Raw genomic sequence first — 25,379 nt, forward strand, 5'->3', positions numbered from 1 at the left:
GATCTTTCAAAGGAGCCAATTGTGACAACAACCGATACATTTGAGGTGAAATCCATGAAAGGAACAGAGACTTACATGTTTGTTTGTCCGCGACATGAAATGCCAAGAAGTGCTGTCGAAGACGTTTTTCGTAATCAGACCAGTCTTCTGCCATCTCGTCATAAGGAGGAAAAGTAGGTAGAGACAACGACGAGAGACGCCCTGCATTTGATGCCGTGACGAAATCACGAATTGCATTTGTGAGAAGCGTTTGCTGTTCTATGAGACCTTGCAATAGTTGCTCTAAAGTAGCCATGGAAACATGTGGGTCAATGATGGAAAAGAAAAATCTCTACCTCATCGCCAATTGTTATAACTTCAAGTTGAACAAATATATTTCAAGGAATACGCAATACATGAAAGTCACAGATCAAGTAAACAGAGTAAGACGTGTGCACACTTTAACATTCAAATCATAACTGAGTATGAGTCTAGCGGCCGCTGGCTGGTTGGCCGCTTAGGTGGCGTGGCTGCTGCTGCACGGCTGGCAGACAGCGCCGCATGTAGAGGGTGCATGTAACTGCGCGGCGGCACTTTGAAAGATCGGCGAGTCACAACATATTCCTGCTTGAGCCCTATAGTTTCATGACATTTCGATAGGAGGCGGTGCTATACGTAGCCTTCAAAATGGCGTCTGTAATGGAGGTGCGTTCCAAGCAGAGGGCTGTCATTGATTTTCTTTTGGCAGAAAATCAGTCTCACCGATATTTACAAGCACTTGCTAAGTGTCTATGGAGACCTGGTAATGAACAAAAGTGTGGTGAGTTATTGGGCAAACCACCTTTCACCATCACAACAAGGTCGCATAAACCTGTCCAATCTCCTGTGCAATGTGTGACTGCACAGAGCTGTGACTCCTGCAATGTTGGAATGTGTGGGCACTCTGATTTGAATTGATGGACAGATCACAATCAAACACCTCACTGCACAGCTGGGCATCTCTGTTGGTAGTGCTGACACATCCATCCACCAGATGAGGTACTTGAAGGTGTGTATCCGGTGGATTCCTCACCACCCTACAGCCCGAATGTCATATCTTATGACTCTTGTCTGTTTGGCCTAATGAAGGATGCATTCTGTGGGTAGCAGTACACGGATGATGGGGAAGTTACTGATGCAGCAAGATGTCAGTTCTGATGTCGACCAGTACAGCGGTACTGTACGGACATACGGGTCCTTCCAGTAAGGTGGTGCAAGCCTGCCACATTGAGTGGAGAGTACATTAAAAAATCGTTTTGTAGCCAAAAGAGTGGCGAATAATATGGTGTGTTGGAATCCTGAATAAAACCAACCATCTTTGAGAAAAAAAAACATGTTGCATTTCTTATTGAAAGCTCCTCGTACATGCCATATGCGTACACAAAATTTCTTGTCAGTGCAGACACTGTTTAAGACTGAGGTTCTTTGGTTATACACACATTAAAAAAAGTTTTGCATCACTTCAGTTCTGAGAGTCTCGGAACCTGTACAGATAATTGGAATAGAGAACGACATAAACATCATTTCCACCATTTTTATTGCTCATGAAAACCACACATTGCATGTTGTACCACCATACAGAGGTGGTGGTCCAGATTGCTGTATAGAACGGTGCCTCTGATACCCAGTAGCATGTCCTCTTGCATTGATGCATGCCTGTATTCGTTGTGGCATACTATCCACAAGTTCATCAAGACACTGTCAGTCCAGATTGTCCCACTCCTCAATGGCGATTCGGCGTAGATCCCTCAGAGGCGTTGGTAGATCACATTGTCTGGAAACAGCTCTTTTCAGTTTATCCCAGTCATGTTCGATAGGGTTCGTGTCTGGATAACATGCTGGCCACTCTAGTCAAGTGATGTTGTTATCCTGAAGGAAGTCATTCACAAGATGTGCACGATGGAGGCACGAATTGTCATCCACGAAGACGAATGCCTCGCAATATGCTGCCGATATGGTTGCACTATCGGTTGGAGGATGGCATTCACCTATCGTACAGCCGTTACGGCGCCTTCTGTGACCACCAGCGGCATACGTCGGCCCCACATAATGCCACCCCAAAACAGCAGGGAACCTCCACCTTGCTGCACACGCTGGACAGTGTGTCTAAGGCATTCAGCCTGGCTGGGTTGCCTCCAAACACATCTTTGACAATTGTCTGGTTGAAGGCATATGTGATACTCATCGATGAAGAGAATGTGATGCCAATCCCGAGCAGTCCATTTGGCACGTTGTTGGGCCCATTTGTACTACGCTGTATGGTGTGGTGGTTTCAAAGATCGACGTTGGGAGTGAAGTTGCGCATCATGCAGCCTATTGCACACAGTTTGAGTCGTAACATGATGCCCTGTGGATGCACGAAAAGTATTATTCAAGATGGTGATGTTGCTGTCGGGATTCCTTCAAACCATAATCCATAGATTTACTACCTATTTTTCACGTGGCTCATCTGCAAAGGGGGTTGGTAGTAAACGGTTTCATTTGCACCCCTATTATTGAGTCAGATATTGGCAGGCTTTTGAACAGCAGTGAATTGAACTATACACGTTCAGATTGAAACTTATTTATTCAAAAGAAACACTTTAACATTGTGGCCATGCATTTTTAAGTTCACAAATAATAATTGGTGCAATTCGTACACTGTCTCACACCCACACACTTTCACTTTGTTCCTTCGCATACACTGGCGTCCATGCTTGCATTCGCGGCACTTTACCGCTCCCAACCAGCCACCACCACGGCCAACGACCAAAGACCTCATTTTCCCGCTCATATCCACAGTCCTGAGTCGGGTCACATGATACCACACTAGTCAAAATAATCCCTAAACGTGGCCACAATTCATTTACAGCATTTTATAATATTTAAATACTTAAATCTAAATACATTATATAATCTTACACATTTATCACCACACTTTTATAATTCGTTGCAATTAATAGAAAACCAAAACACTATGCAACGGAAATACAACGCCCATCAAAACACAAACAAGTATTTTCCGGTCTATTTTGCCCAGCATATTATCTGTGTTGCCTTACAAGATGTCATCGACAGTTCCTGTCTCTTTGTTTGCCCTCCATGTCCGAAAGACATCGTTTTGGTTCACTCCGAGATGCCTGGACACTACGCTTGTTGAGAGCTGTTCCTGCCACAAAGTAACTGTGCGGATGCAATTGAACTGTGTAATTGACCCTGTAGGCACGGTTGAACTACAGACAACATGAGCCGTGCACCTCCAACCTGGTGGAATGACTGGAACTGATCGGTTGTCAGACCCCCTCCGTCTAATAGGCGCTGCTCGTGCACGGTTGTGTAGATCTTTGGGTGGGTTTAGTGACATCTCTGAACAGTCAAAGGGACTGTGTCTGTGGTACAATATCCACAGTCAACGTCTATCTTCAGGAGTTCTGGGAACCGGGGTGATGGAACTTTGTGTGTGTGTGTGTGTGTGTGTGTGTGTGTGTAGATTTCTCTTCAGACACCTCACCTCTAAGGCTTAGTTTTTAAAGTCCTATTTAACTTGCTAAAAGCGCTTCCAGCTATAGATCTTTGTAGAATCTACATCTACATCTACATCTATACTCCGCGAGCCACCTTACGGTGTGTGGCGGAGGGTACTTATTGTACCACTATCTGATCCCCCCTTCCCTGTTCCATTCACGAATTGTGCGTGGGAAGAACGACTGCTTGTAAGTCTCCGTATTTGCTCTAATTTCTCGGATCTTTTCGTTGTGATCATTACGCGAGATATAAGTGGGCGGTAGTAATATGTTGCCCATCTCTTCCCGGAATGTGCTCTCTCGTAATTTCGATAATAAACCTCTCCGTATTGCGTAACGCCTTTCTTGAAGTGTCCGTCACTGGAGCTTGTTCAGCATCTCCGTAACGCTCTCGCGCTGACTAAATGTCCCCATGACGAATCGCGCTGCTTTTCGCTGGATCATGTCTATCTCTTCTATTAATCCAACCTGGTAAGGGTCCCATACTGATGAGCAATACTCAAGAATCGGACGAACAAGCGTTTTGTAAGCTACTTCTTTCGTCGATGAGTCACATTTTCTTAGAATTCTTCCTATGAATCTCAACCTGGCGCCTGCTTTTCCCACTATTTGTTTTATGTGATCATTCCACTTCAGATCACTCCGGATAGTAACTCCTAAGTATTTTACGGTCGTTACCGCTTCCAATGATTTACCACCTATGGCATAATCGTACTGGAATGGATTTCTGCCCCTATGTATGTGCATTATATTACATTTATCTACGTTTAGGGAAAGCTGCCAGCTGTCGCACCATGCATTAATCCTCTGCAGGTCCTCCTGGAGTACGTACGAGTCTTCTGATGTTGCTACTTTCTTGTAGACAACCGTGTCATCTGCAAATAGCCTCACGGAGCTACCGATGTTGTCAACTAAGTCATTTACGTATATTGTAGACAATAAAGGTCCTATCACGCTTCCCTGCGGTACTCCCGAAATTACCTCTACATCTGCAGATTTTGAACCGTTAAGAATGACATGTTGTGTTCTTTCTTCTAGGAAATCCTGAATCCAATCACAAACCTGGTCCGATATTCCGTAAGCTCATATTTTTTTCACTAAACGTAAGTGCGGAACCGTATCAAATGCCTTCCTGAAGTCCAGGAATACGGCATCAATCTGCTCGCCAGTGTCTACGGCACTGTGAATTTCTTGTGAAAATAGGGCGAGCTGAGTTTCACATGATCCCTGTTTGCGGAATCCATGTTGGTTATGATGAAGGAGATTTGTATTATCTAAGAACGTCATAATACGAGAACACAAAACATGTTCCATTATTCTACAACAGATTGACGTAAGCGAAATAGGCCTATAATTATTCGCATCTGATTTATGACCCTTCTTGAAAATGGGAACGACCTGCGCTTTCTTCCAGTCGCTAGGTACTTTACGTTCTTCCAGCGATCTACGATAAATTGCTGATAGAAAGGGGGCAAGTTCTTTAGCATAATCACTGTAGAATCTTAAGGGTATCTCGTCTGGTCCGGATGCTTTTCCGCTACTAAGTGATAGCAGTTGTTTTTCAATTCCGATATCGTTTATTTCAATATTTTCCATTTTGGCGTCCGTGCGACGGCTGAAGTCAGGGACCGTGTTACGATTTTCCGCAGTGAAACAGTTTCGGAACACTGAATTCAGTATTTCTGCCTTTCTTCGGTCGTCCTCTGTTTCGGTGCCATCGTGGTCAACGAGTGACTGAATAGGGGATTTAGATCCGCTTACCGATTTTACATATGACCAAAACTTTTTAGGGTTCTTGTTTAGATTGTTTGCCAATGTTTTATGTTCGAATTCGTTGAATGCTTCTCTCATTGCTCTCTTTACGCTCTTTTTCGCTTCGTTCAGCTTTTCCTTATCAGCTATGATTCGACTACTCTTAAACCTATGATGAAGCTTTCTTTGTTTCCGTAGTACCTTTCGTACATGATTGTTATACCACGGTGGATCTTTCCCCTCGCTTTGGACCTTAGTCGGTACGAACTTATCTAAGGCGTACTGGACGATGTTTCTGAATTTTTTCCATTTTTGTTCCACATCCTCTTCCTCAGAAATGAACGTTTGATGGTGGTCACTCAGATATTCTGCGATTTGTGCCCTATCACTCTTGTTAAGCAAATATATTTTCCTTCCTTTCTTGGCATTTCTTATTACACTTGTAGTCATTGATGCAACCACTGACTTATGATCACTGATACCCTCTTCTACATTCACGGAGTCGAAAAGTTCCGGTCTATTTGTTGCTATGAGGTCTAAAACGTTAGCTTCACGAGTTGGTTCTCTAACTATCTGCTCGAAGTAATTCTCGGACAAGGCAGTCAGGATAATGTCACAAGAGTCTCTGTCCCTGGCTCCAGTTCTGATTGTGTGACTATCCCATTCTATACCTGGTAGATTGAAGTCTCCCCCTATTACAATAGTATGATCACGAAACTTCTTCACGACGTTCTGCAGGTTCTCTCTGAGGCGCTCAACTACTACGGTTGCTGATGCAGGTGGTCTATAGAAGCATCCGACTATCATATCTGACCCACCTTTGATACTTAACTTAACCCAGATTATTTCACATTCGCATTCGCTAATAACTTCACTGGATATTATTGAACTGTCTTTGTGAACAACTTTCAGTGACCACTTGCTGTGTCCTCACAGGTGGTGGGACACCGACTGGGTACTGTGTGACTACTACCTGCCGTATGCCCACGGAGGCGGCTTCGTACTGGGCTCCCGGCTGCTGCGTTACATCACTCGCAACCAGGACGATCTGCTGTAAGTATTGCTGCCTCTACATCTACATCTATATCTGTGTCTTCATCTACATTAAGACTCTGAAAACCACCTTACAGTGCATGGTGGAGGGTACTTTGTGCACCACCATCACTTCCCCTCTCTCCTGTTGCAGCTGCAACGGATCCGCAGGAAGAACAATTGTCGATGACCCTCCGTGTGAGCTCAGACCCCTCTGATTTTTCCGTCATGGCCTTTTTGTGAGATATGCATAAAGGGAGGCAATTAATTAGTATCTATTTGTCGTTGTTGCTGTTGTGGTCTTCAGTCCTGAGACTGGTTTGATGCAGCTCTCCATGCTACTCTATCCTGTGCAAACTTCTTCATCTCCCAGTACCTACTGCAGCCTACATCCTTCTGAATTTGCTTAGTGTATTCATCTCTTGGTCTCCCTCTACGATTTTTACCCTCCACACTGCCCTCCAATACTAAATTGGTAATCCCTCGATGCCTCAGAACATGACCTACCAACCGATCCCTTTTTCTAGTCAAGTTGTGCCACAAGCTCCTCTTCTCCCCAATCCTATTCAATACCTCCTCATTAGTTACATGATCTACCCACCTAATCTTCAGCATTCTTCTGTAGCACCACATTTCAAAAGCTTCTATTCTCTTTTTGTCTAAACTATTTATCGTCCACATTTCACTTCCATACATGGATACACTCCATACAAATACTTTCAGAAACGACTTCCTGACACTTAAATCAATACTCGATGTTAACAAATTTCTCTTCTTCAGAAACACTTTCCTTCCCATTGCTCAGTCTACATTTTATATCCTCTCTACTTCGACCATCATCAGTTATTTTGCTCCCCAAATAGCAAAACTCCTTTTCTACTTTAAGTTTCTCATTGCCTAATGTAATTCCCTCAGCATCACCCGACTTAATTCGACTACATTCCATTATCCTTGTTTTGCTTTTGTTGATGTTTATCTTATATCCTCCTTTCAAGACACTATCCATTCCGTTCAACTGCTCTTCCAAGTCCTTTGCTGTCTCTAACAGAATTACAATGTCATTGGCGAACCTCAAAGTTTTTATTTCTTCTCCATGGATTTTATTACCTACTCCGAACTTTTCTTTTGTTTCCTTTACTGCTTGCTCAATATACAGATTGAATAATATCAGGGAGAGGCTACAACCCTGTCTTACTCCCTTCCCAACCACTGCTTCCCTTTCATGTCCCTCGACTCTTATAACTGCCATCTGGTTTCTGTACAAATTGTAAATAGCCTTTCGCTCCCTGTATTTTACCCCTGCCACCTTCAGAATTTGAAAGAGAGTATTCCAGTTAACATTGTCAAAAGCTTTCTCGAAGTCTACAAATGCTAGAAACGTAGGTTTGCCTTTCCTTACGGTATTTACTCGAATCTAAGCCGCACTCGAATCTAAGCCGCACCTAAAAAATGAGACTCGAAATAAAGGAAAAAAAAATTTCCCAAATCTAAGCCGCACCTGAAATTTGAGACTCGAAATTCAAGGGGAAAGAAAAGGTTTAGGGCGGATCTCCAAATCGAAGCAAAGTTGGTCCATTGTAACATGGGACACAATTTAGGTCGAATGAATGATGATACAGCTACAGTAGTTTGGTTCGAGTCGTAAGCTTCCCAGTTAAGCTTTACCAGCTAGCCATTGCTATGCATCAGACGCTCTGTCCGTATTTATATGGGTACCCTTCCTTGTTCACGTGCTTCGTCTGGTTTGAATCAATTGCTTATTTTCCTTTGATCTGATAAGAGCCATTTTCTTTGTTATAGGTATTTACGTCACTCTAAGCTGAAAATGCATTACTGTACTGTGTCATGCATTTTTTGTCGCATTCTGATAGTGCATGGCTTGCTTTTGTGCGTGCTACTGCCACTTACAATTTAAAAAAAAAGAGGAATTGTCTCATTAGCAAAACAACGGCAAGAGAGTGCTATTTGTTGTTACTTACACTGCTGCTTTCTTTGATAATTATCAACAAGAACCAAATAATACAATGCATAAGATAGAACATGTTCTGAACGAGAGTTAGGCGAAAATTTTTCTGCATTTGAAAATCTTTGCGGCCGCTTCTTTAGTACATCAAATTCTGCACAGAAATTAGAGTCACCTTAGATTTAAAAAACTAGTCAGTTGCCATGCTTCATTTCTGACTGTATCATTATTAGGCATAAGAATAATACGAATATAAACATGACACGATACGTATATTCTTCCGCGTTTGCTGTTGTCTCACTCTAGTTTCGTAGTTTATAAGGCAGACAGGATTTAAATGAGATAGCAGCAAACATGAAAGAATACATGGCAAAATGTTTATATTCATATTATTCTTATGGTGAAGAGAATACTGCATGTGATTCACATTTCATCAGGTTCCTATGAGCAACCATATCTTCTCACAGGTAGGAAAAAATTCAGAACGTAGAATTGGCCATATTGACAAACATCCCAAACAGTCTTGCTAGTCGGATTTTCGTAGTACATTGAAATTCTGCTACATTCGAAGATGAACTATACGGAATTTGTATTTACTTCGTTGGATTATGTATGAAAATGCAGTGGTCGAAACTCGGGGTGGAGAAAAAAAGCTCGTCTTCCACCTTTTTTTAAAATTTATTTACTGACGCAGAGGTTTTGGCGCCAGTATTTATCTTTGCGCCTACAAAGCATGCCTGTGTAGCACTACTTATATTTGACGGCAGAAGTTAGTTGTGGCGGCACCTACCAACATTTTTCAGAACTTCCACTTGCTTTGCACTCGATTCTAAGCCGCAGGCCGTTTTTTGGATTACAAAAACCGGAAAAAAAGTGCGGCTTAGATTCGAGTAAATACGGTAATCTTTCTTCTAAGATAAGTCGTAGGGTCAGTATTGCCTCACGTGTTCCAACATTTCTACGGAATCCAAACTGATCTTCCCCGAGGTCGGCTTCTACCAGTTTTTTCATTCGTATGTAAGGAATTCGCGTTAGTATTTTGCAGCTACGATGACAATAGAAATACTAGATAACTATTTACAACAAATACATGATGACTCAGAAAGAAGAAACAGATTTCAGTTGTTTATTACAGACAACCTGTGAAAGACAGAAACACAATGTGCATGTCACTCTATAGAGGAAGGTTCAAAGTTTTGTGTCTGCACAAACACTATACCGTACACCCAACACGAGCCCTGTATGTTGCTCAAGAATCAACAGAATAGTAGTCATTTCATTCTACACACAAATTGACAGGTCCCTGTATATTGAATCAACAGCTTCAGCAATTCAGATTCTCAGATCTTGAAGAGTAGCTGCCATAGATGGGACAAAGACTCTGTCTTTTACCTGTGCCTACAGAAAAGAATCACAAAGTGTAAGGTCTGGTGACCTGGGAAGCCAAAACTGATGAACAAGATCTTGTTGCCCACCTCTTTCAGTCTGATATTGTGCATTGGTATTGTTAATATGACACCATAGCTGAAGGTGAAAGTGAAGTGGGGTGCCATCATGCATAAAATTGAGATCACTGGAATTTTCATGAAGTTGAGGGAAGCACCGATTTTGCGGCATTGTCCAGGAATGACATCCCTGTCACATTTACCTCTGCAAAAAAGAAAGGTCAATAAGCTTATAAACAGAAACAGCACAAAATACATTCATTTTTGGTGAGGCTCTTTTATGTTCAATGACAACGCTAAAATTTTGTGAACCCCTGTTCTGTTGGCAGAAGAGCCAACACCGTGTTACTAGAGGAGGCCGAAAGGCACGCGTTTTAGCTCACGCAGGCTGGCGTGAGGAGGGAAGAACTATACTGACGTGAGGTCTGGAACATGACAAGGGATTAGAATTCAGGAAGCGGACGTAATTAGTTTGATACTGTGGTGTGCGTACTGTAAGACCTTCGATACGCACACCATCAGATTATTCGTCTTGTCGCTCTAACGAAGTAGGCGAGTGTCAGCAATATGTCTCGTGGTCTTATCATGGCGTGTTTGTCTTCTGCCATTAGGTCAGACGATAGAAATGCCACTTGCACACTTAGAGTAGCATATTGACGGTGACCAACTTTAAACAGAACTTGATTAATTTTCACACACATTTATTAAAATAATAACAAGCATAAAAATTACTTAACTTGGTTCTGGATGCTATTTACAATTGACAACCTGAAGTTCCGTTGGTATTGGTACATTAATCTTATTCTCACATATATCTCTGATACTTGACACAAGTGTCTATACATTTATCTTCATGGCTATGTACAGGAATGTGGTAATCTTATTAGGCGCAGACTGAAACTTGACTATAGACTGGTACAGACAAATGTAGAACTCGTACAAACTGGTACAGACTAATGCAGACTGGTACAGACTAACGCAGACTGGTACAGACTGGTGCAGACAAATGCAGACTGACTGATCGGAGGTCTGTACACTTGTTATAATACCTCACGCATTCATGTATCACTGCACGAGTGTGATCTGCGAGGAGAAAAGGTTTTACGTTAGCAGCAATCTCAGTGGCTGCATTACATATTAATACGCGGATCGGCAGAAGCAGAATTTGGTCCATCTCTATGGCAGCCCCATCTCGTAGTGTGGAGAAGGACGAGCGCTGCGCCTGCGCTGTTGTGCTTAGCGGGGCGAGCTCTAGTGGGAAAGTTGTGTACGCGCTGACTACGCGGAACTATGTACACAACAGATACTTAACTTTAATCCATTGATGATGAACATCGCTCTTGATGGTACATGATTCACAATATTATCTGTTCAGAATACATTATAGTAACTGAATATGGCGCCTTGCTAGGTCGTAGCAAATGACGTAGCTGTAGGCTGTGCTAAACTATCATCTCTGCAAATGAGAGCGTACGTAGGCAGTGAACCATCGCTAGCAAAGTCAGCTGTACAACTGGGTCGAGTGCTAGGGAGTCTCTCTAGACTAGACCTGCCGTGTGGTGGTGCTCAGTCTGCAATCACTGATAGTGGCGACACGCGGGTCCGACGTATACTAACAGACTGCGGCCGATTTAAAGGCTACCACATAGCAAGTGTGGTGTCTAGCGGTGACACCACAACCCCCCCCCCCCCCCCCTCCCCCAAATTCTTACATTATTGTGATTTTCATTTCCCAGTAGATGAATCATTGATTCATCCAAAAAGATTAGTCATTCAGAAAAACTATACTGTGCTGTACCCTGGAGAACTGGAATGCAAAATTTGTACCTTCTGTTATGGTTCTTTGGATGCAATTGCTGCAGGAACTGCAACTTGCAAGGCTTCATATGCAGGCATTGTTTCAGAACATGCCACGCCGTTGTCTGAGGAAGTTGAAGTCCTGGCCTACCTGACTTGTAGACTTTGAGGGTTCCATGTGAACCCATTTCAGATACGCTCGCTATTAGAATTTTTTGTGCCAGTCATAAATCTGCTTGTGCAGAGGTGGCTTCTTGCTGAATTGACATCAGAATGCACATTGCACTTGAGCAATTGATTGGATTCATGTAAAATTTCAACATACAACGTGATTTCTCTCGTGGGATAATTGCCATTTTGGTACAGAAAAACAACTGTGCAGCTTTGTCAAAACTTCGAACCTTCCTCTATCCAGTGAGATGTGCAATGTGTTTCCATCATTTATATTTTGTCTCTAATGAACAATTGAATCTGTTCTTTCTTTTTGAATCACCTTCTATATACATTTCTACACAGATACACACAACCCAATGTTTATAACGGTTTCATAGTTTTAAATTCAGGTTTGAAATCCCGTTAGAAGCTTCCATAGATAAACTGTTAAGGTCTTCCATTGTCCATTTAAATGCTTTGAGAGAGCATTCTAATATTATACAAGAAACTATCTAAATCTACATCCATAATCCGCAAGCCACCTGACGGTATGTGGCGGAGGGTACTTTGAGTACCTCTATCGGTTCTCCCTTCTGTTCGAGTCTCGTATTGTTCGTGGAAAGAAAGATTGTCGGTATGCTTCTGTGTGGGCTCTAATCTCTCTGATTTTATCCTCACGGTCTCTTCGCGAGATATACATAGGAGCGACCAATATACTGCTTGACTCCTCGGTGAAGGTATGTTCTCGAAACTTCAACAAAAGTCCGTACCGAGCTACTGAGCATCTCTCCTGCAGAGTCGTCCACTGGAGTTTATCTATCATCTCCGTAACGCTTTCGCGATTACTAAATGATCCTGTAACGAAGTGTGCCGCTCTCCGTTGGATCTTCTCCATCTCTTCTATCGACCCTATCTGGTACAGATCCCACACTGCTGAGCAGTATTCAAGCAGTGGGCGAATAAGTGTACTGTAACCTACTTCCTTTGTTTTCGGATTGCATTTCCTTAGGATTCTTCCAATGAATCTCAGTCTAGCATCTGCTTTACCGACGATCAACTTGATATGATCATTCCATTTTAAATCACTCCTAATGCCTACTCCCAGATAATTTATGGAATTAACTGCTTCCAGTTGCTGACCTGCTATATTCTAGCTAAATGATGAGGGATCTTTCTTTCTATGTAATCGCAGCACATTACACTTGTCTACATTGAGATTCAATTGCCATTCCCTGCACCATGCGTCAATTCGCTGCGGATCCTCCTGCATTTCAGTACAACTTTCCATTGTTACAACCTCTCAATATACCACAACATCATCTGCAAAAAGCCTCAGTGAACTTCCGATGTCATCCACAAGGTCATTTATGTATATTGTGAATAGCAACGGTCCTACGACACTCCCCTGCGGCAAACCTGAAATCACTCTTACTTTGGAAGACTTCTCTGCATTGAGAATGGCATGCTGCATTCAGTTATTTAGGAACACTTCAATCCAATCACACAATTGGTCTGATAGTCCATATGCTCTTACTTTGTTCATTAAACGACTGTGGGGAACTGTATCGAATGCCTTTCTGCTCTTCACCACAGGCACATGTAGGGGAGGACTTAGCATCCCCATTGGTGCAGCAATGCCCCACAGCTGCTCCCAGTCAGTTGTGATCCAATTCAGTGTGCACCAGTGCCATCAGTGTAGATCGAAACCTAGTGGTTGCTCCTAGAGAGTTTTAACTAGTTCGTGATGCTTCAGGGAAGACTGGCCCTACCATTGATTGTCCCAGGCTTCTTGCAAGTTGAAGTAATCACCCCGCAAGCTGAAGGCTGCACACCGTGATAGTTTTTGAAAATAAAATTTGTGAATGAACTGGTAATTCTCAGATGATACTGCATGAAGAGTTTGACAGAGCACTGAAAGACCTAAGCTGAAACAAGGCCCCGGGAGTGGACAACAATCCATTAGACCTACTGATAGCCTTGGGAGAGCCAGTCCTGACAAAACTCTACCATCTGGTGGGCAAGATGTATGAGACAGGTGAAATACCCTCAGACTTCAAGAAGAATACAATAATTCCAATTGCAAAGAAAGCAGGTGTTGACAGGTGTGAAAATTACCAAACTATCCCGGGATTGATTCCCGGCAGGGTCAGGGATTTTCTCTGCCTCAAGATGACTGGATGTTGTGTGTCTTTCATCATCATTTCATCCCCATCGACACGCAAGTCGCCGAAGTGGCGTCAGATCGAAAGACTTGCACCAGGCGAACGGCCTACCCAACGGGAGGCCCTAGCCACACGGCATTTCATTTTTCATTTCAGTTCAATAAGCCACGGCTGCAAAATACTAACATGAATTCTTTACAGACGAGTGTCCCTATGACTTATCTTAGAAAATAGATTAAGGAAAGGCAAACCTACATTTCTAGCATTTGTAGACTTAGAGAAAGCTTTTGACAATGTTGACTGGAATACTCTCTTTCAAATTCTGGAGGTGGCAGGGGTAAAATACAGGGAGCAAAAGGCTATTTGCAATTTGTACAGAAACCAAATGGCAGTTATAAGAGTCGAGGGGCATGAAAGGGAAGCAGTGGTTGGGAAGGGAGTGAGACAGGGTTGCAGCCTCTCCCCGATGCTATTCAATCTGTATATTGAGCAAGCAGTAAAGGAAACAAAAGAAAAATTCGGAGTAGGAATTAAAATCCATGGAGAAGAAATAAAAACTTTGAGGTTCCCCGATGACACTGTAATTCTGTTAGAGACAGCAAAGGACCTGGAAGAGCAGCTGAACGGAATGGACAGTGTCTTGAAAGGAGGATATAAGATGAACAGCAACAAAAGCAAAACGACGATAATGGAATGTAGTTGAATTAAATAGGGTGGTGCTGAGGGAATTAGATTAGGAAATGAGACACTTAAAGTAGTAAAGGAGCTTTGCTATTTGGGGAGCAAAATAACTGATGATGGTCGAAGTAGAGAGGAGAAAATATAGACTGGCAATGGGAAGGAAAGCATTTCTGAAGAAGAGAAATTTGTTAACATCGAGTATAGATTTAAGTGTCAGGAAGTCCTTTCTGAAAGTATTTGTTTGGAGTGTAACCACGTATGGAAGTGAAACGTGGACTATAAATAGTCTAGACAAGAAGAGAATAGAAGCTTCGGAAATGTGGTGCTACAGAAGAATACTGAAGATTGGATGAGTAGATCACATAACTAATGAGGAGGTATTGAATAGAATTGGGGAGAAGAGGAGTTTGTGGCACAACTTGACTAGAAGAAGGGATCGGTTGGTAGGACACATTCTGAGGCACCAAGGGATCACAAATTTAGCATTGGAGGGCAGCGTGGAGGGTAAAAATTGTAGAGGGAGACCAAGAGATGAATACGCTAAGCAGATTCAGAAGGATGTAGGCTGCAGTAGGTACTGGGAGATGAAGAGGGTTGCACGGGATAGAGTAGCATGGAGAGCTGCATCGAACCAGTCTCAGGACTGAAGACCACAACAACAACAAGAACAACAACATTCACCAATGATTGTGATCTTCTTACAGATGATGGTGTAATGTTACTAAGTACTGGTAGCCAGTACGTGTTTGTGACACGAATACAACCCCTTCTAGGAATGTGCACTCTCAGAATTTTATCAGGAAACTGCACTGTGATGCAGTATGCCTCTCTTGCAGCACATGCCGCTGGAGTTGGGTGAGCCTTGCCAACATACTTTAACACTTTGAATGAAATGGACTGCTCTCCTTTGACTCTTTTCATTTCCCCTATCAATTCCAGACTGACGAGTAATATTCAAGCATCGGTCGAATGAGGTTTTTTTTTAAGCTGGATCCTTGCTGGGTGGACTACGCTTTTGGAGGATTAGTGTTATTTGGTCATTCCACTTTAAATCACTCCGTACGCATACGCCTACATATTTGACAGGTGTGACTTGTTCTTCTGATTCTTCTGCAGTGGTGAAATGATGTTTCTTTCTGCCTATGTGTACAAGGTCTGTCTAAAAAAAAGTATCCGACCTTTGATTTTCCCGTGCAAAATAGACAATAGCGTGGCACAACTGTACACAGTAAATGAAGAGGCCTTTATGAATGCGAGTGAATTTTGTCCCCACCTGTCAGTCGCTGAGTGAGGTGCTATGCAACATGTTGATTGTATTACTGATTCTCTCAAGATGACTGAACATTTGAGCAAAGATACTGCATCAAATTTTGTCAAAAGCTTGGTGATTCTCAAAGCGAAACAATTTGTAAGATTCAGCAAGTCTTTGGAGAAGATGCAATGGGTGTAACACAAATTAAGAAGTGGCTCAACCATTTCAAAAATGGCCGCACATCAGTGGCGAGTGACCGGTGTTCTGGCAGGCCCCAAACTGCTCAAAGTGCAACTGTTGTTGAGAGGGTGCAAACTTTGATGATGGCAGATCGTCGTTTGACCGTGCGGGAGATTGCCCGAGAGGTTGGAGTGAGTAAAGATGGTGCACATGCAATTTTGTGTGACGATTTCAACGTGCACCGAGTGGCTGTGAAATTCGTGCCCGAGTTGTTATCGCTGGAACAAAAAGACCTCGGTTCTGGAATTGCAGAGGACCTTCTGGTCACCACCAACCTTTATCCTGGGTTTCAAAACACCGTGATAACTGGAGATGAGTCATGGGTGTACGGGTATGACCCAGAAAGAAAAAGACAGCCATCACAATGGAAGCATCCCGACTCTCCAAGGCCGAAGAAAGTGCGGCACGTGCGAAGCAAAATCAAGGTGATGCTGACTGTCTTCTTTGATGTCCGCAGAATTGTGCATCATGAATACACACCGGAAGGACAAACAGTGACAAAGGATTACTATCAAGATGTTCTCCAGCAACTCCATGATGCAGTTCAGCGCAAAAGACCAGACATGTGGACGGAAAAAAACTGGCAACTGCATCACGACAACGGCCCCAACCATTCATCCCACTTGATCCAAAATTTTCTGGCCAAACATGGAATTACAACTGTTCGCCAACCTCCCTAATTACCAGAAATGGCTCCTTGCGACTTCTGGTTGTTTCCAAAATTGAAGACGCCACTGAAAGGATCCTGTTTTGAGAGTAGAGAAGAGAGAATATGGAAAACGATAACGAAGTTGAACACCATTCCAAAAGAAGACTTCCAGACGCATTTCCAGCAGTGGAAGGATCAGTGGGCTAAGTGTGTGCGAGCACAAGGGGCCTACTTTGAAGGGGATTAGGTTCCCAACCCCATCAGGTATTCAAAATATTTTTTCTGGCCAAAGGTCAGATACTTTTTAGACAGGACAGACCTCGTATACTCACAATATGGAACCTTTGTTTATGTTGAGGGTCTACTATAATGATTTTCAAAAATTAGAAAGCAGGCTTTTGCAAAGTTGTTTGCATTTCTCTTCGAGTATCTGTCAGTTCACATTTTTCAGCTGGTTCCTTCCTCAAGGAGGAGGGAGCGTTGGGTTTGATTAAAGTTATAAAAGGAAGGGTGGACCACTCATATCTTAAGATGTGAGGGACCCACCTGTGGTGAGGATAAGGAGAGGCAAAGGTGAAGGGGAAGTATTAGAGAGAGGAGGAGGTCAGAGATTAAGGCTGTCTGAGAAAGAATGCTGAATTTGAAGCTACTATAAATTGAATTTATTTATTTGAAAGAAGTAAACAAAACACACTATTCTTTTCAGAAGATATTGAGGTTTAAATTTGAAACACAATATCAGGCATATGGCCCCCTCTACTAGTTCATAATTGCAATCATTCAGTCATTGAAATTAACCTGCTCTCATATTTGCCCATCGACTTTGTGAAGGACACGTCAGATTTATTGTTTGAGTTCCAACAGGTTACAAGGTTTGTTCTGGTAAACTTGTGACATAGTGTACCCCTGTAGGAAAAAGTCAGAAGGTGTCACATCATTGCTGTGGTCTCTTTGTAATGAGATTAGACTGTGTGGGAACTTTTCCCGCACCAAAGCAATTGTGTCTCGTGTAGTGTGGCAAGGTGCGCCTGTATTGTTGGAACCATATATTTTTGAGGTTCATTTGATCTGAAAGGGGCCAAAGGAAGGCAGTGAGCATCACACAATGGTGAACTCCACTCTCTGTGACAGCCCTTTGTTGTTCATATTCAAAAAAGTAATGACCAATTGAGCATCCACTCTAATTCCCACACCAAACCGTAACTCACGGAGGATGCATGTCTTTTTTGTGAATTACTCTTGAGTTCTCTGATCCCCATATTTGGCAATTATGCTTGTTTACATAGCTGTTTAAATGGAAGAGAGCTTCATCTGAGAAAATTATGTGCTTTGTGAAACAGTGGCTCTCTCTTGTCTCTTTCCAAGGCCCATTGCACAAACTGCCATCATTTTACATCTTCTGCTGGTCTAAGTTCCTGTGTTAAATGAACTCTGTACAAGTGTTAAAAGCAAATCCTATTTTAAGATTCTTTGCACTGTTGCTGGACACATTATGCATATCTTGAGCATCATGGTGACACATTTTTCACAGACCCACATTAACACCTAGTTGTTAGCACACTAGGGAGGATGACAATTTAATCCTGCGTCTGACCATCCTGATTTAGGTTTCCCGTGATTTCCCTAAAATGCTGGGATGGTTCCTTTGAAAGGGCACGGCCGACTTCCTTCTGAAGAAACCGATGACCTTGCAGTTTGTTCCCCTCCCCCCAAATTACCCTTAACCCACATTAACAGAATCACCAACAGCAACAGCATTTCCCTTACACCAGCCACTTTGAGGATGTCTGCATCTGTTGGTGTCTACTGTTGAATCTTTTTTTAATAACCTCCTGACAGTGGATTTATTTGGCACATTGTTGTGTGCGTGTGTTTGAGGTTTACGGGTGCTAAACAGCGTGGGGCACATTGTTGTGTCCAAGAATAGTGTGGAGTTCCTGAACAGTTTTTGCAGGACTTTCACCAGTGAGTTTTCACAATCAACATTCACTGTTCCATACTTTATCTTTCTGTGCTGATGCTGCACAAACACTGACCTGGAAAATGAAAACACAGTATCAAAACATAACCTCAGTGGCCACTGATAACAAAACACGCAAACACAATGTTGCCAACAACAATAAATAAAAATAACAGGCTTTTTAGATCTGGCATTCTAGACACCCATTAGTACTTTGGTAAGCATTGTGCCACCTTTAGTCCAAGATAGTGGAGAACAGCTGAGGAGTAAAGGTGGATTAAGAAGAAAGAAATTATAAAAAAATAGTGTGATTAAGCACTACGAGGAAATAATATGATTGCTTTTATATTTTTATCTTCATTTTCACCACCTGCCCCCCTCCCTACCTCTTCACTTTTTCCCCCATCACCTACTTGTTATTAATTGCACAATTCATTTAATTTCTCTTCCTCTAATCTATCGTTACTTCTCCAATTCTTGATTATCTCTTAAGTGAAACAATACTTCACCATTTCTGTGGCACTCTTCTGTGACTCGAAGAAACCTGTGACCATTTGTGGTGTCCTTTTCTATATACACTCAGCATCATCTTGTAAAGATGCCATTCTCACAACCTGTGCAAATATCGACATATGTGTATGAGCCTAGTAGGCAATGGTGGTCGCACATGTCAGTCTCAAGACTTGGACTTTAAAATGGTAGTTTGCAGATGGTAAGAAAGTTTTTTTTATATTGTTTGGTCACACAAAATGGTCCAAGGTTTAGTTGCAGTGCTGATCTCACAGTTCAGTTAGGGGCAGTGAAACACAGTATTCTGAGAAATTGAATTGTAGTGGAGAAGGCTATAAATAACAATAAATGGTTATTATTACTCAAAACCATGCTGTAAGATAATTCAACTCAGTTTCCTGATTTGCTTTAGGACAAGGGAGGAATAAGGAATTTGTGAGATGGCGCAGAATGGGAGAAAATGGCTGGGAGGTTATTCAAATCCCTTGCAGCATAGGTGTCTATAGATTCTGTATACAGCTGTGCCAGCATCAATGGAGAGGTAACAAAAGATGTGTCCTAGTGACGAGTGTTGGGACCCTTGCTCTCCATATTGTATGTTAATTACCTTGAGGCAGACAATGTTAGTAGTAACCTCAGATTTTTCCAGATGGTGCAGTTATCTGCAGTGAAATACTGTCTGAGAAAAGCTGCACCAATATTCAGTCAGATCTTGGTAAGATTTTGAAAAGGCACAAAGATTGGCAATTTGCTTTAAATGTCAAGAGTAGTAAAACTGCAATGGAAATTCCAGACTGGAATATCGACAGTTATGACATTAAAGGCAACATGTTGCAAACAGGCACAACAAAAAGACTGTTACACATTATGATTTTGGACAAACCCTTTACTAGAAAAGAAAAACATAGACATAGTCACACAAGCAAGCGCACCTGTCACACACATGATCACTATGTAAATGAAGTATCCTGTGGCTACAATATCAGAGTCACAGTTGGAATCTGTCAAGTCATACAATTATGTGAGGGTAACAGTTTGTAGGAATATGAAATGGAATGATCATTTAGGCTCAGTCATAGGAAAAGCAAATGTCAGACTTCGATTCATTGGGGAAATGCAATCAGCCTGCAAAGGCGATATCCTACAAAACCCTTGTGTGACCTATCCTAGAATATTGTTCAACTGTGTGGGACAAGCACCAAATGAGACTAACATGGACATTGAATGTGTAGAAAGAAGGGCAGCACATTTGGTCATGATTTTGTTTGGCTCATGGTGGAGCATCAGGGAAATTCTGGTGAATCTGATCTCGGGACCAATCGAAGGCAGGCACCAATTATGCCATAAAAGTCTGCCTACAAAGTTTAAAGACCAGTTTTATGTGACGAATCTAGCAATATACAGCAACACCCTATTAATGATTACTGTAGGGATCGTGAAGACGAGATGAGGTATGAGGTGTTTAAGCTGTCATTCTTTCTGTGCTTTGTACATGAACGGAATGGGAAGAAACCCTAAAAACTGGCACAATGGTAAGTACACTCTGGCATGCATTTCACATAGGTTTTCAAAGTACTCATGTAGACTTCTAAAGTCAATGATTTACGGCTGGTCTGCTTCATTTGTAAAATTAATAAAAAAAAAAAAAATGGCTCTGAGCACTATGGGACTTAACATCTATGGTCATCAGTCCCCTAGAACTTAGAACTACTTAAACCTAACTAACCTAAGGACATCACACACATCCACGCCCGAGGCAGGACTCGAACCTGTGACCATAGCAGCCCCGCGGCTCCGGACTGAGCGCCTACAACTGCTAGACCACCGCGGCCGGCGTAAAGTTAATGCAATGGGTTTGTACCGTTACAACTTTTTTGTACATTAGACTACAGAGATCAACAGTCAATGCTCACATATATTGTTTGTTGGCTACACCAAGGTTTTGTAATCTGACTTGAAACATATGTGTATGTAATATATAAAGGGGAAAGGTTACAAAAAATCTCTAAAAGCTCATGGCCAATTTACTTCAGATTTCTGCATGGTTCCCTGATCGACATTTGGGCAGACAGGCTGTATTTTGATATACATAATTTATATATATATATAAAATATGTAACATCTTGAAAAGTACTTGACAAATTTACCTCAATGTTCTTGGACAGTTTACTCATAATTTCTACATTCAGATGAAACAATGACAAAAAATTAATGAAAAATTAAATGCCTAACAAACAAAATACATCGTGGTAAACTGACCGTAATTCTGATCACGAGAATAGATTACAGCAGCAATACCTGTCTTGGAAATAGTACAATCAGATGTCACTAGATTGCAGAATGAGCGAAAGCTTGAGAATTTATTAGCAACATGTTTATTGATTTGTTGCCATTGTTGCATATGCCATACACCCTGTAAGATATTTTAGTCTGTGTTTCATTTGAGCTTGATAAAATTGTATCTTTGCTAACTGTAAAAACACTTTAATTATGTTTTTATTTTCACAGCTTGCAATGTAGAAATGGTTAACTCAGTATATCCTTTTAAATATATAGGGTTTCTTTCATCCCTCCTGACTGTAAATCTGTATTTACATGATCAAAAACATTAATAAATATGTGAAATATTTATTCATTAAGCATATGCACATATTTTTAGAGTTAAAATATTTTTTGCAGAAAATTAGGTACACTGAAAAAAATAAAAGTATGTATTTTACAGTTAGATTTTTGGTACATATGTGTCACAAATATATTACTTTAATTTGTAATTTAAAAAAGAACCAAAGCATGATCTATGATGCAATTATTATTACTAAACTTTTCATTTAAAATTGGTCTATATTTGCAAAAGTCGGAATGGGGAGCTTAGAACCTGGTTTTTATGAGTGCCACAGGTGAAGACTTATTCATTGACACCCAGTCATTCAAACATGCCATTCAATTTAAAGGGATTGCATTTTGCTATGGAGCTTGCATTCACTGTGAGTATCAACAAGTTCTCGATAACCCAGATTAGTGCTGTGCTTGAGTACAAGTTGAACTGCTTGAGCAGTTTATACCACACTAAAAATTCTTGGTTCTGTTCAGTCTGTCAATCACCTTGTGATCTAGCAACTTGATGCTATCTTTGTGTCAGGTCTTGTCACTGTAATTCGTTATCATGATAGCAGTTACAGTTAGTTTGATGTGATTTGTTTTACCTATTGGTCATTCTTAATTTTAATCCTTATTTCATGTGAATGTTACCATCTTCTTTTTGAGCTGAATAAAAGCCGATACCGTTTTTACCCATTATTTTAATATCTGAATCGAGATTGAAATGCTCGTTTGAAATCCACTTGGTAAACGATTACTGTTCTCTAATAACAAAATAAAAGACTGAACTGACTTCATAGTCAGGCAGTATGTTTTGAAAGACAGCACTTTTGCCTTTGAGTGTTAGTACTACTAAAAATTCAACATAAATGTCTATGTATCCTTGTAAATTGTTCTGTAAGAGAACTCTTTGTTAAAATATAACAAGATTTTGTACAATGGTAGGATTTAATGGTATTTCCTGACATATTTCATAAAATTTTCTAAATTTAACCATCAAGCGGATGCACCTGTGCATAAAGTGCACCAGCCACAAACAACATTGTCTTGTACCATTCCAGTGTTGTTTTACAATTGTGAGACCTTATCTATTCCTTCATTATTGCTTCAGGTAATACTGTGACGAGTTGCATTGCCATATGTCCAAGAGAGTGGGAGTAATATGAGATAAACAGTGAGCAAGGTGAGAAAATGACACAGCCCGCTGTGCAAGAAAATGTCAAAGATTTCAAGCTAGAAGCACAATCCCACAATTAGGCAGCTGTCTATGAGATAGTTAGCAATTGAATAAGGAGTTAGCTATGACCTGATGGAAATGAGTGCAGCTGCATCAGATCCCAGCTAACTGCTTATTCAATAGCTTATTCAGTATACTGCGACTGGGTCATTACTGAGGAATAACATTTGTATGTGGCAGGAGAATGATGTAATGAAGGTTTATTTTCTTATTGTTTGAGTAAACAGTGATACAGGATGTATAATGTACTTTTGTTTCATCATTGTTAAACTAAACGAACATTATTCTGTGATATTGCTCGTACGTGATTGAACAGTCCACAGGTGAACTGCTGGTTCATAGTGTCCAACGGACACAATATTTTAGTGATCAGACATGTTGCCATCATCAGGTGTGCTGGCAAACTGAGCTTTTGAGGGTGTGCGGCGGACTGATATCCCCTGCCCCTGCAACCCACTCCGTCCACTGTCCGCGTTGCACTTCGGCAGTCACAGAGATGCTACCATTGCCATCTGTGATGGCATTGATGTGATTTCTCTGTCCACCCTGGTCTCCAGATCATTTTAATGCTGAGAGCCTTCATAATTAAACTCAGTACTGATTCCCAAATGTTCCTAAGATTGTAGCTGCAACTCAGTTGATGACCTCATTCCTGGTACGAATTTATACACCCTCTCTAACAACACTGTCCCAGTATTTGGAAGTCTGTGCCAAGATCCTGGTATGTTCTTACTCCATTTCATGATTCTCAGACAAACAGTTCTCTGAGATGGCTGGTTTGGTGGGATATATCAGTCGAGCAGGTGCTGACAGATGTGAAAATTACCGAACAGTCAGTTTAATAAGTCACGGATGCAAAATACTAATGCGTATTCTCTACAGACGAATGGAAAAACTGGTGGAAGCCGACCTCAGGGAAGATCAGTTTGGATTCCGTAGAAATATTGGTACGCGTGAGGCAATACTGACCCTACGACTTATCTTAGAAGCTAGATTAAGGAAAGGCAAACCTACATTTCTAGCATTTGTAGTCTTAGAGAAAGCTTTTGACAATGTTGACTGGAATACTCTCTTTCAAATTCTGAAAGTGGCAGGGGTAAAATACAGGGAGCGAAAGGCTATTTACAATTTGCACAGAAACCAGATGGCAGTTATAAGAGTCGAGGGGTATGAAAGGGAAGCAGTGGTTGGGAAGGGAGTGAGACAGGGTTGTTGCCTATCCCCGGTGTTATTCAATCTGTATATTGAACAAGCAATAAAGGCAACAAAAGAAAACTTCGGAGTAGGTATTAAAATTCATGGAGAAGAAATAAAAACTTTGAGGTTCGCGGATGACATTGTAATTCTGTCAGAGACAGCAAAGGACTTGGAAGAGCAGTTGAATGGAATGGACAGTGTCATGAAAGGAGGGCATAAGATGAACAACAACAAAAGCAAAACGATGATAATGGAATGTAGTCGAATTAAGTCGGGTGATGCTGAGGGCATTAGATTAGGAAATGAGACACTTAAAGTAGTAAAGGAGTTTTGCTATTTGGGGAGCAAAATAACTGATGATGGTCAAAGTAGAGAGGAGAAAATATAGACTGGCAATGGCAAGGAAAGCATTTCTGAAGAAGAGAAATTTGTTAACATCGAGTGTAGATTTAAGTGTCAGGAAGTCATTTCTGAAAGTATTTGTATGGAGTGTAGCCATGTATGGAAGTGAAACATGGACGGTAAATAGTTTGGACAAGAAGAGAATAGAAGCTTTCGAAATGTGATGCTACAGATGAATGCTGAAGATTAGATGGGTAGATCACATAACTAATGAGGAGGTGTTCAACAGGATTGGGGAGAAAACTTGACTAGAAGAAGGGATCGGTTGGTAGGACGTGTTCTGAGGCATCAAGGGATCACCAATTTAGTATTGGAGGGCAGTGTGGAGGGTAAAAATCGTAGAGGGAGACCAAGAGATGAATACACTAAGCAGATTCAGAAGGATGTAGGTTGTAGTAGTTACTGGGAGATGAAGAAGCTTGCACAGGATAGAGTAGCATGGAGAGCTGCTTCAAACCAGTCTCAGGACTGAAGACCACAACAACAACAACAACATCAGTCGAGTGTGCCTCTGGTGTCCTTGGCAATAATCCTCGACGGTGTGCATGGTCTGTGCCATATATGTCTTCCCACATTGACATGGAATCTGGTGTACACCAGCCTTCCACAAACTGAAATCATCTTTGACACTTCCCAATAATATGTATTTTTTGTTGGGCAGGCAAAAGATGGTTTTTACTCTGCACTTCTACAATATGCATACAATTGTTCCTGTTAGTGTGCCAGTGTATGGCATCAAGGCAGTGGCTATGTCTTCCTAGTGGCTTCTTCCATCTCCACAGATTGCACTGTTTTGTGGGATGGGGAGCATGCGTAAACTGCCATTCC

The 25,379-nt window shown here is 41.6% G+C and overlaps 1 protein-coding gene across 1 annotated transcript in view; it reads left to right on the forward strand.

Annotated features, from left to right (window-relative positions):
* The window catches only part of LOC124553367 (beta-1,3-galactosyltransferase 6-like), a 57,037-nt gene that overhangs the window by 28,257 nt on the left and 3,401 nt on the right, over positions 1 to 25,379 (forward strand). The window contains exon 3 of the mRNA XM_047127239.1: positions 6,210 to 6,326. Within this exon, the coding sequence (XP_046983195.1) occupies positions 6,210 to 6,326 (117 nt within the window). The remainder of the gene's footprint in view (positions 1 to 6,209; positions 6,327 to 25,379) is intronic.

The sequence above is a fragment of the Schistocerca americana genome, chromosome 11, assembly GCF_021461395.2.
Source record: "Schistocerca americana isolate TAMUIC-IGC-003095 chromosome 11, iqSchAmer2.1, whole genome shotgun sequence".
Classification (NCBI taxonomy): Eukaryota; Metazoa; Arthropoda; class Insecta; order Orthoptera; family Acrididae; genus Schistocerca; species Schistocerca americana.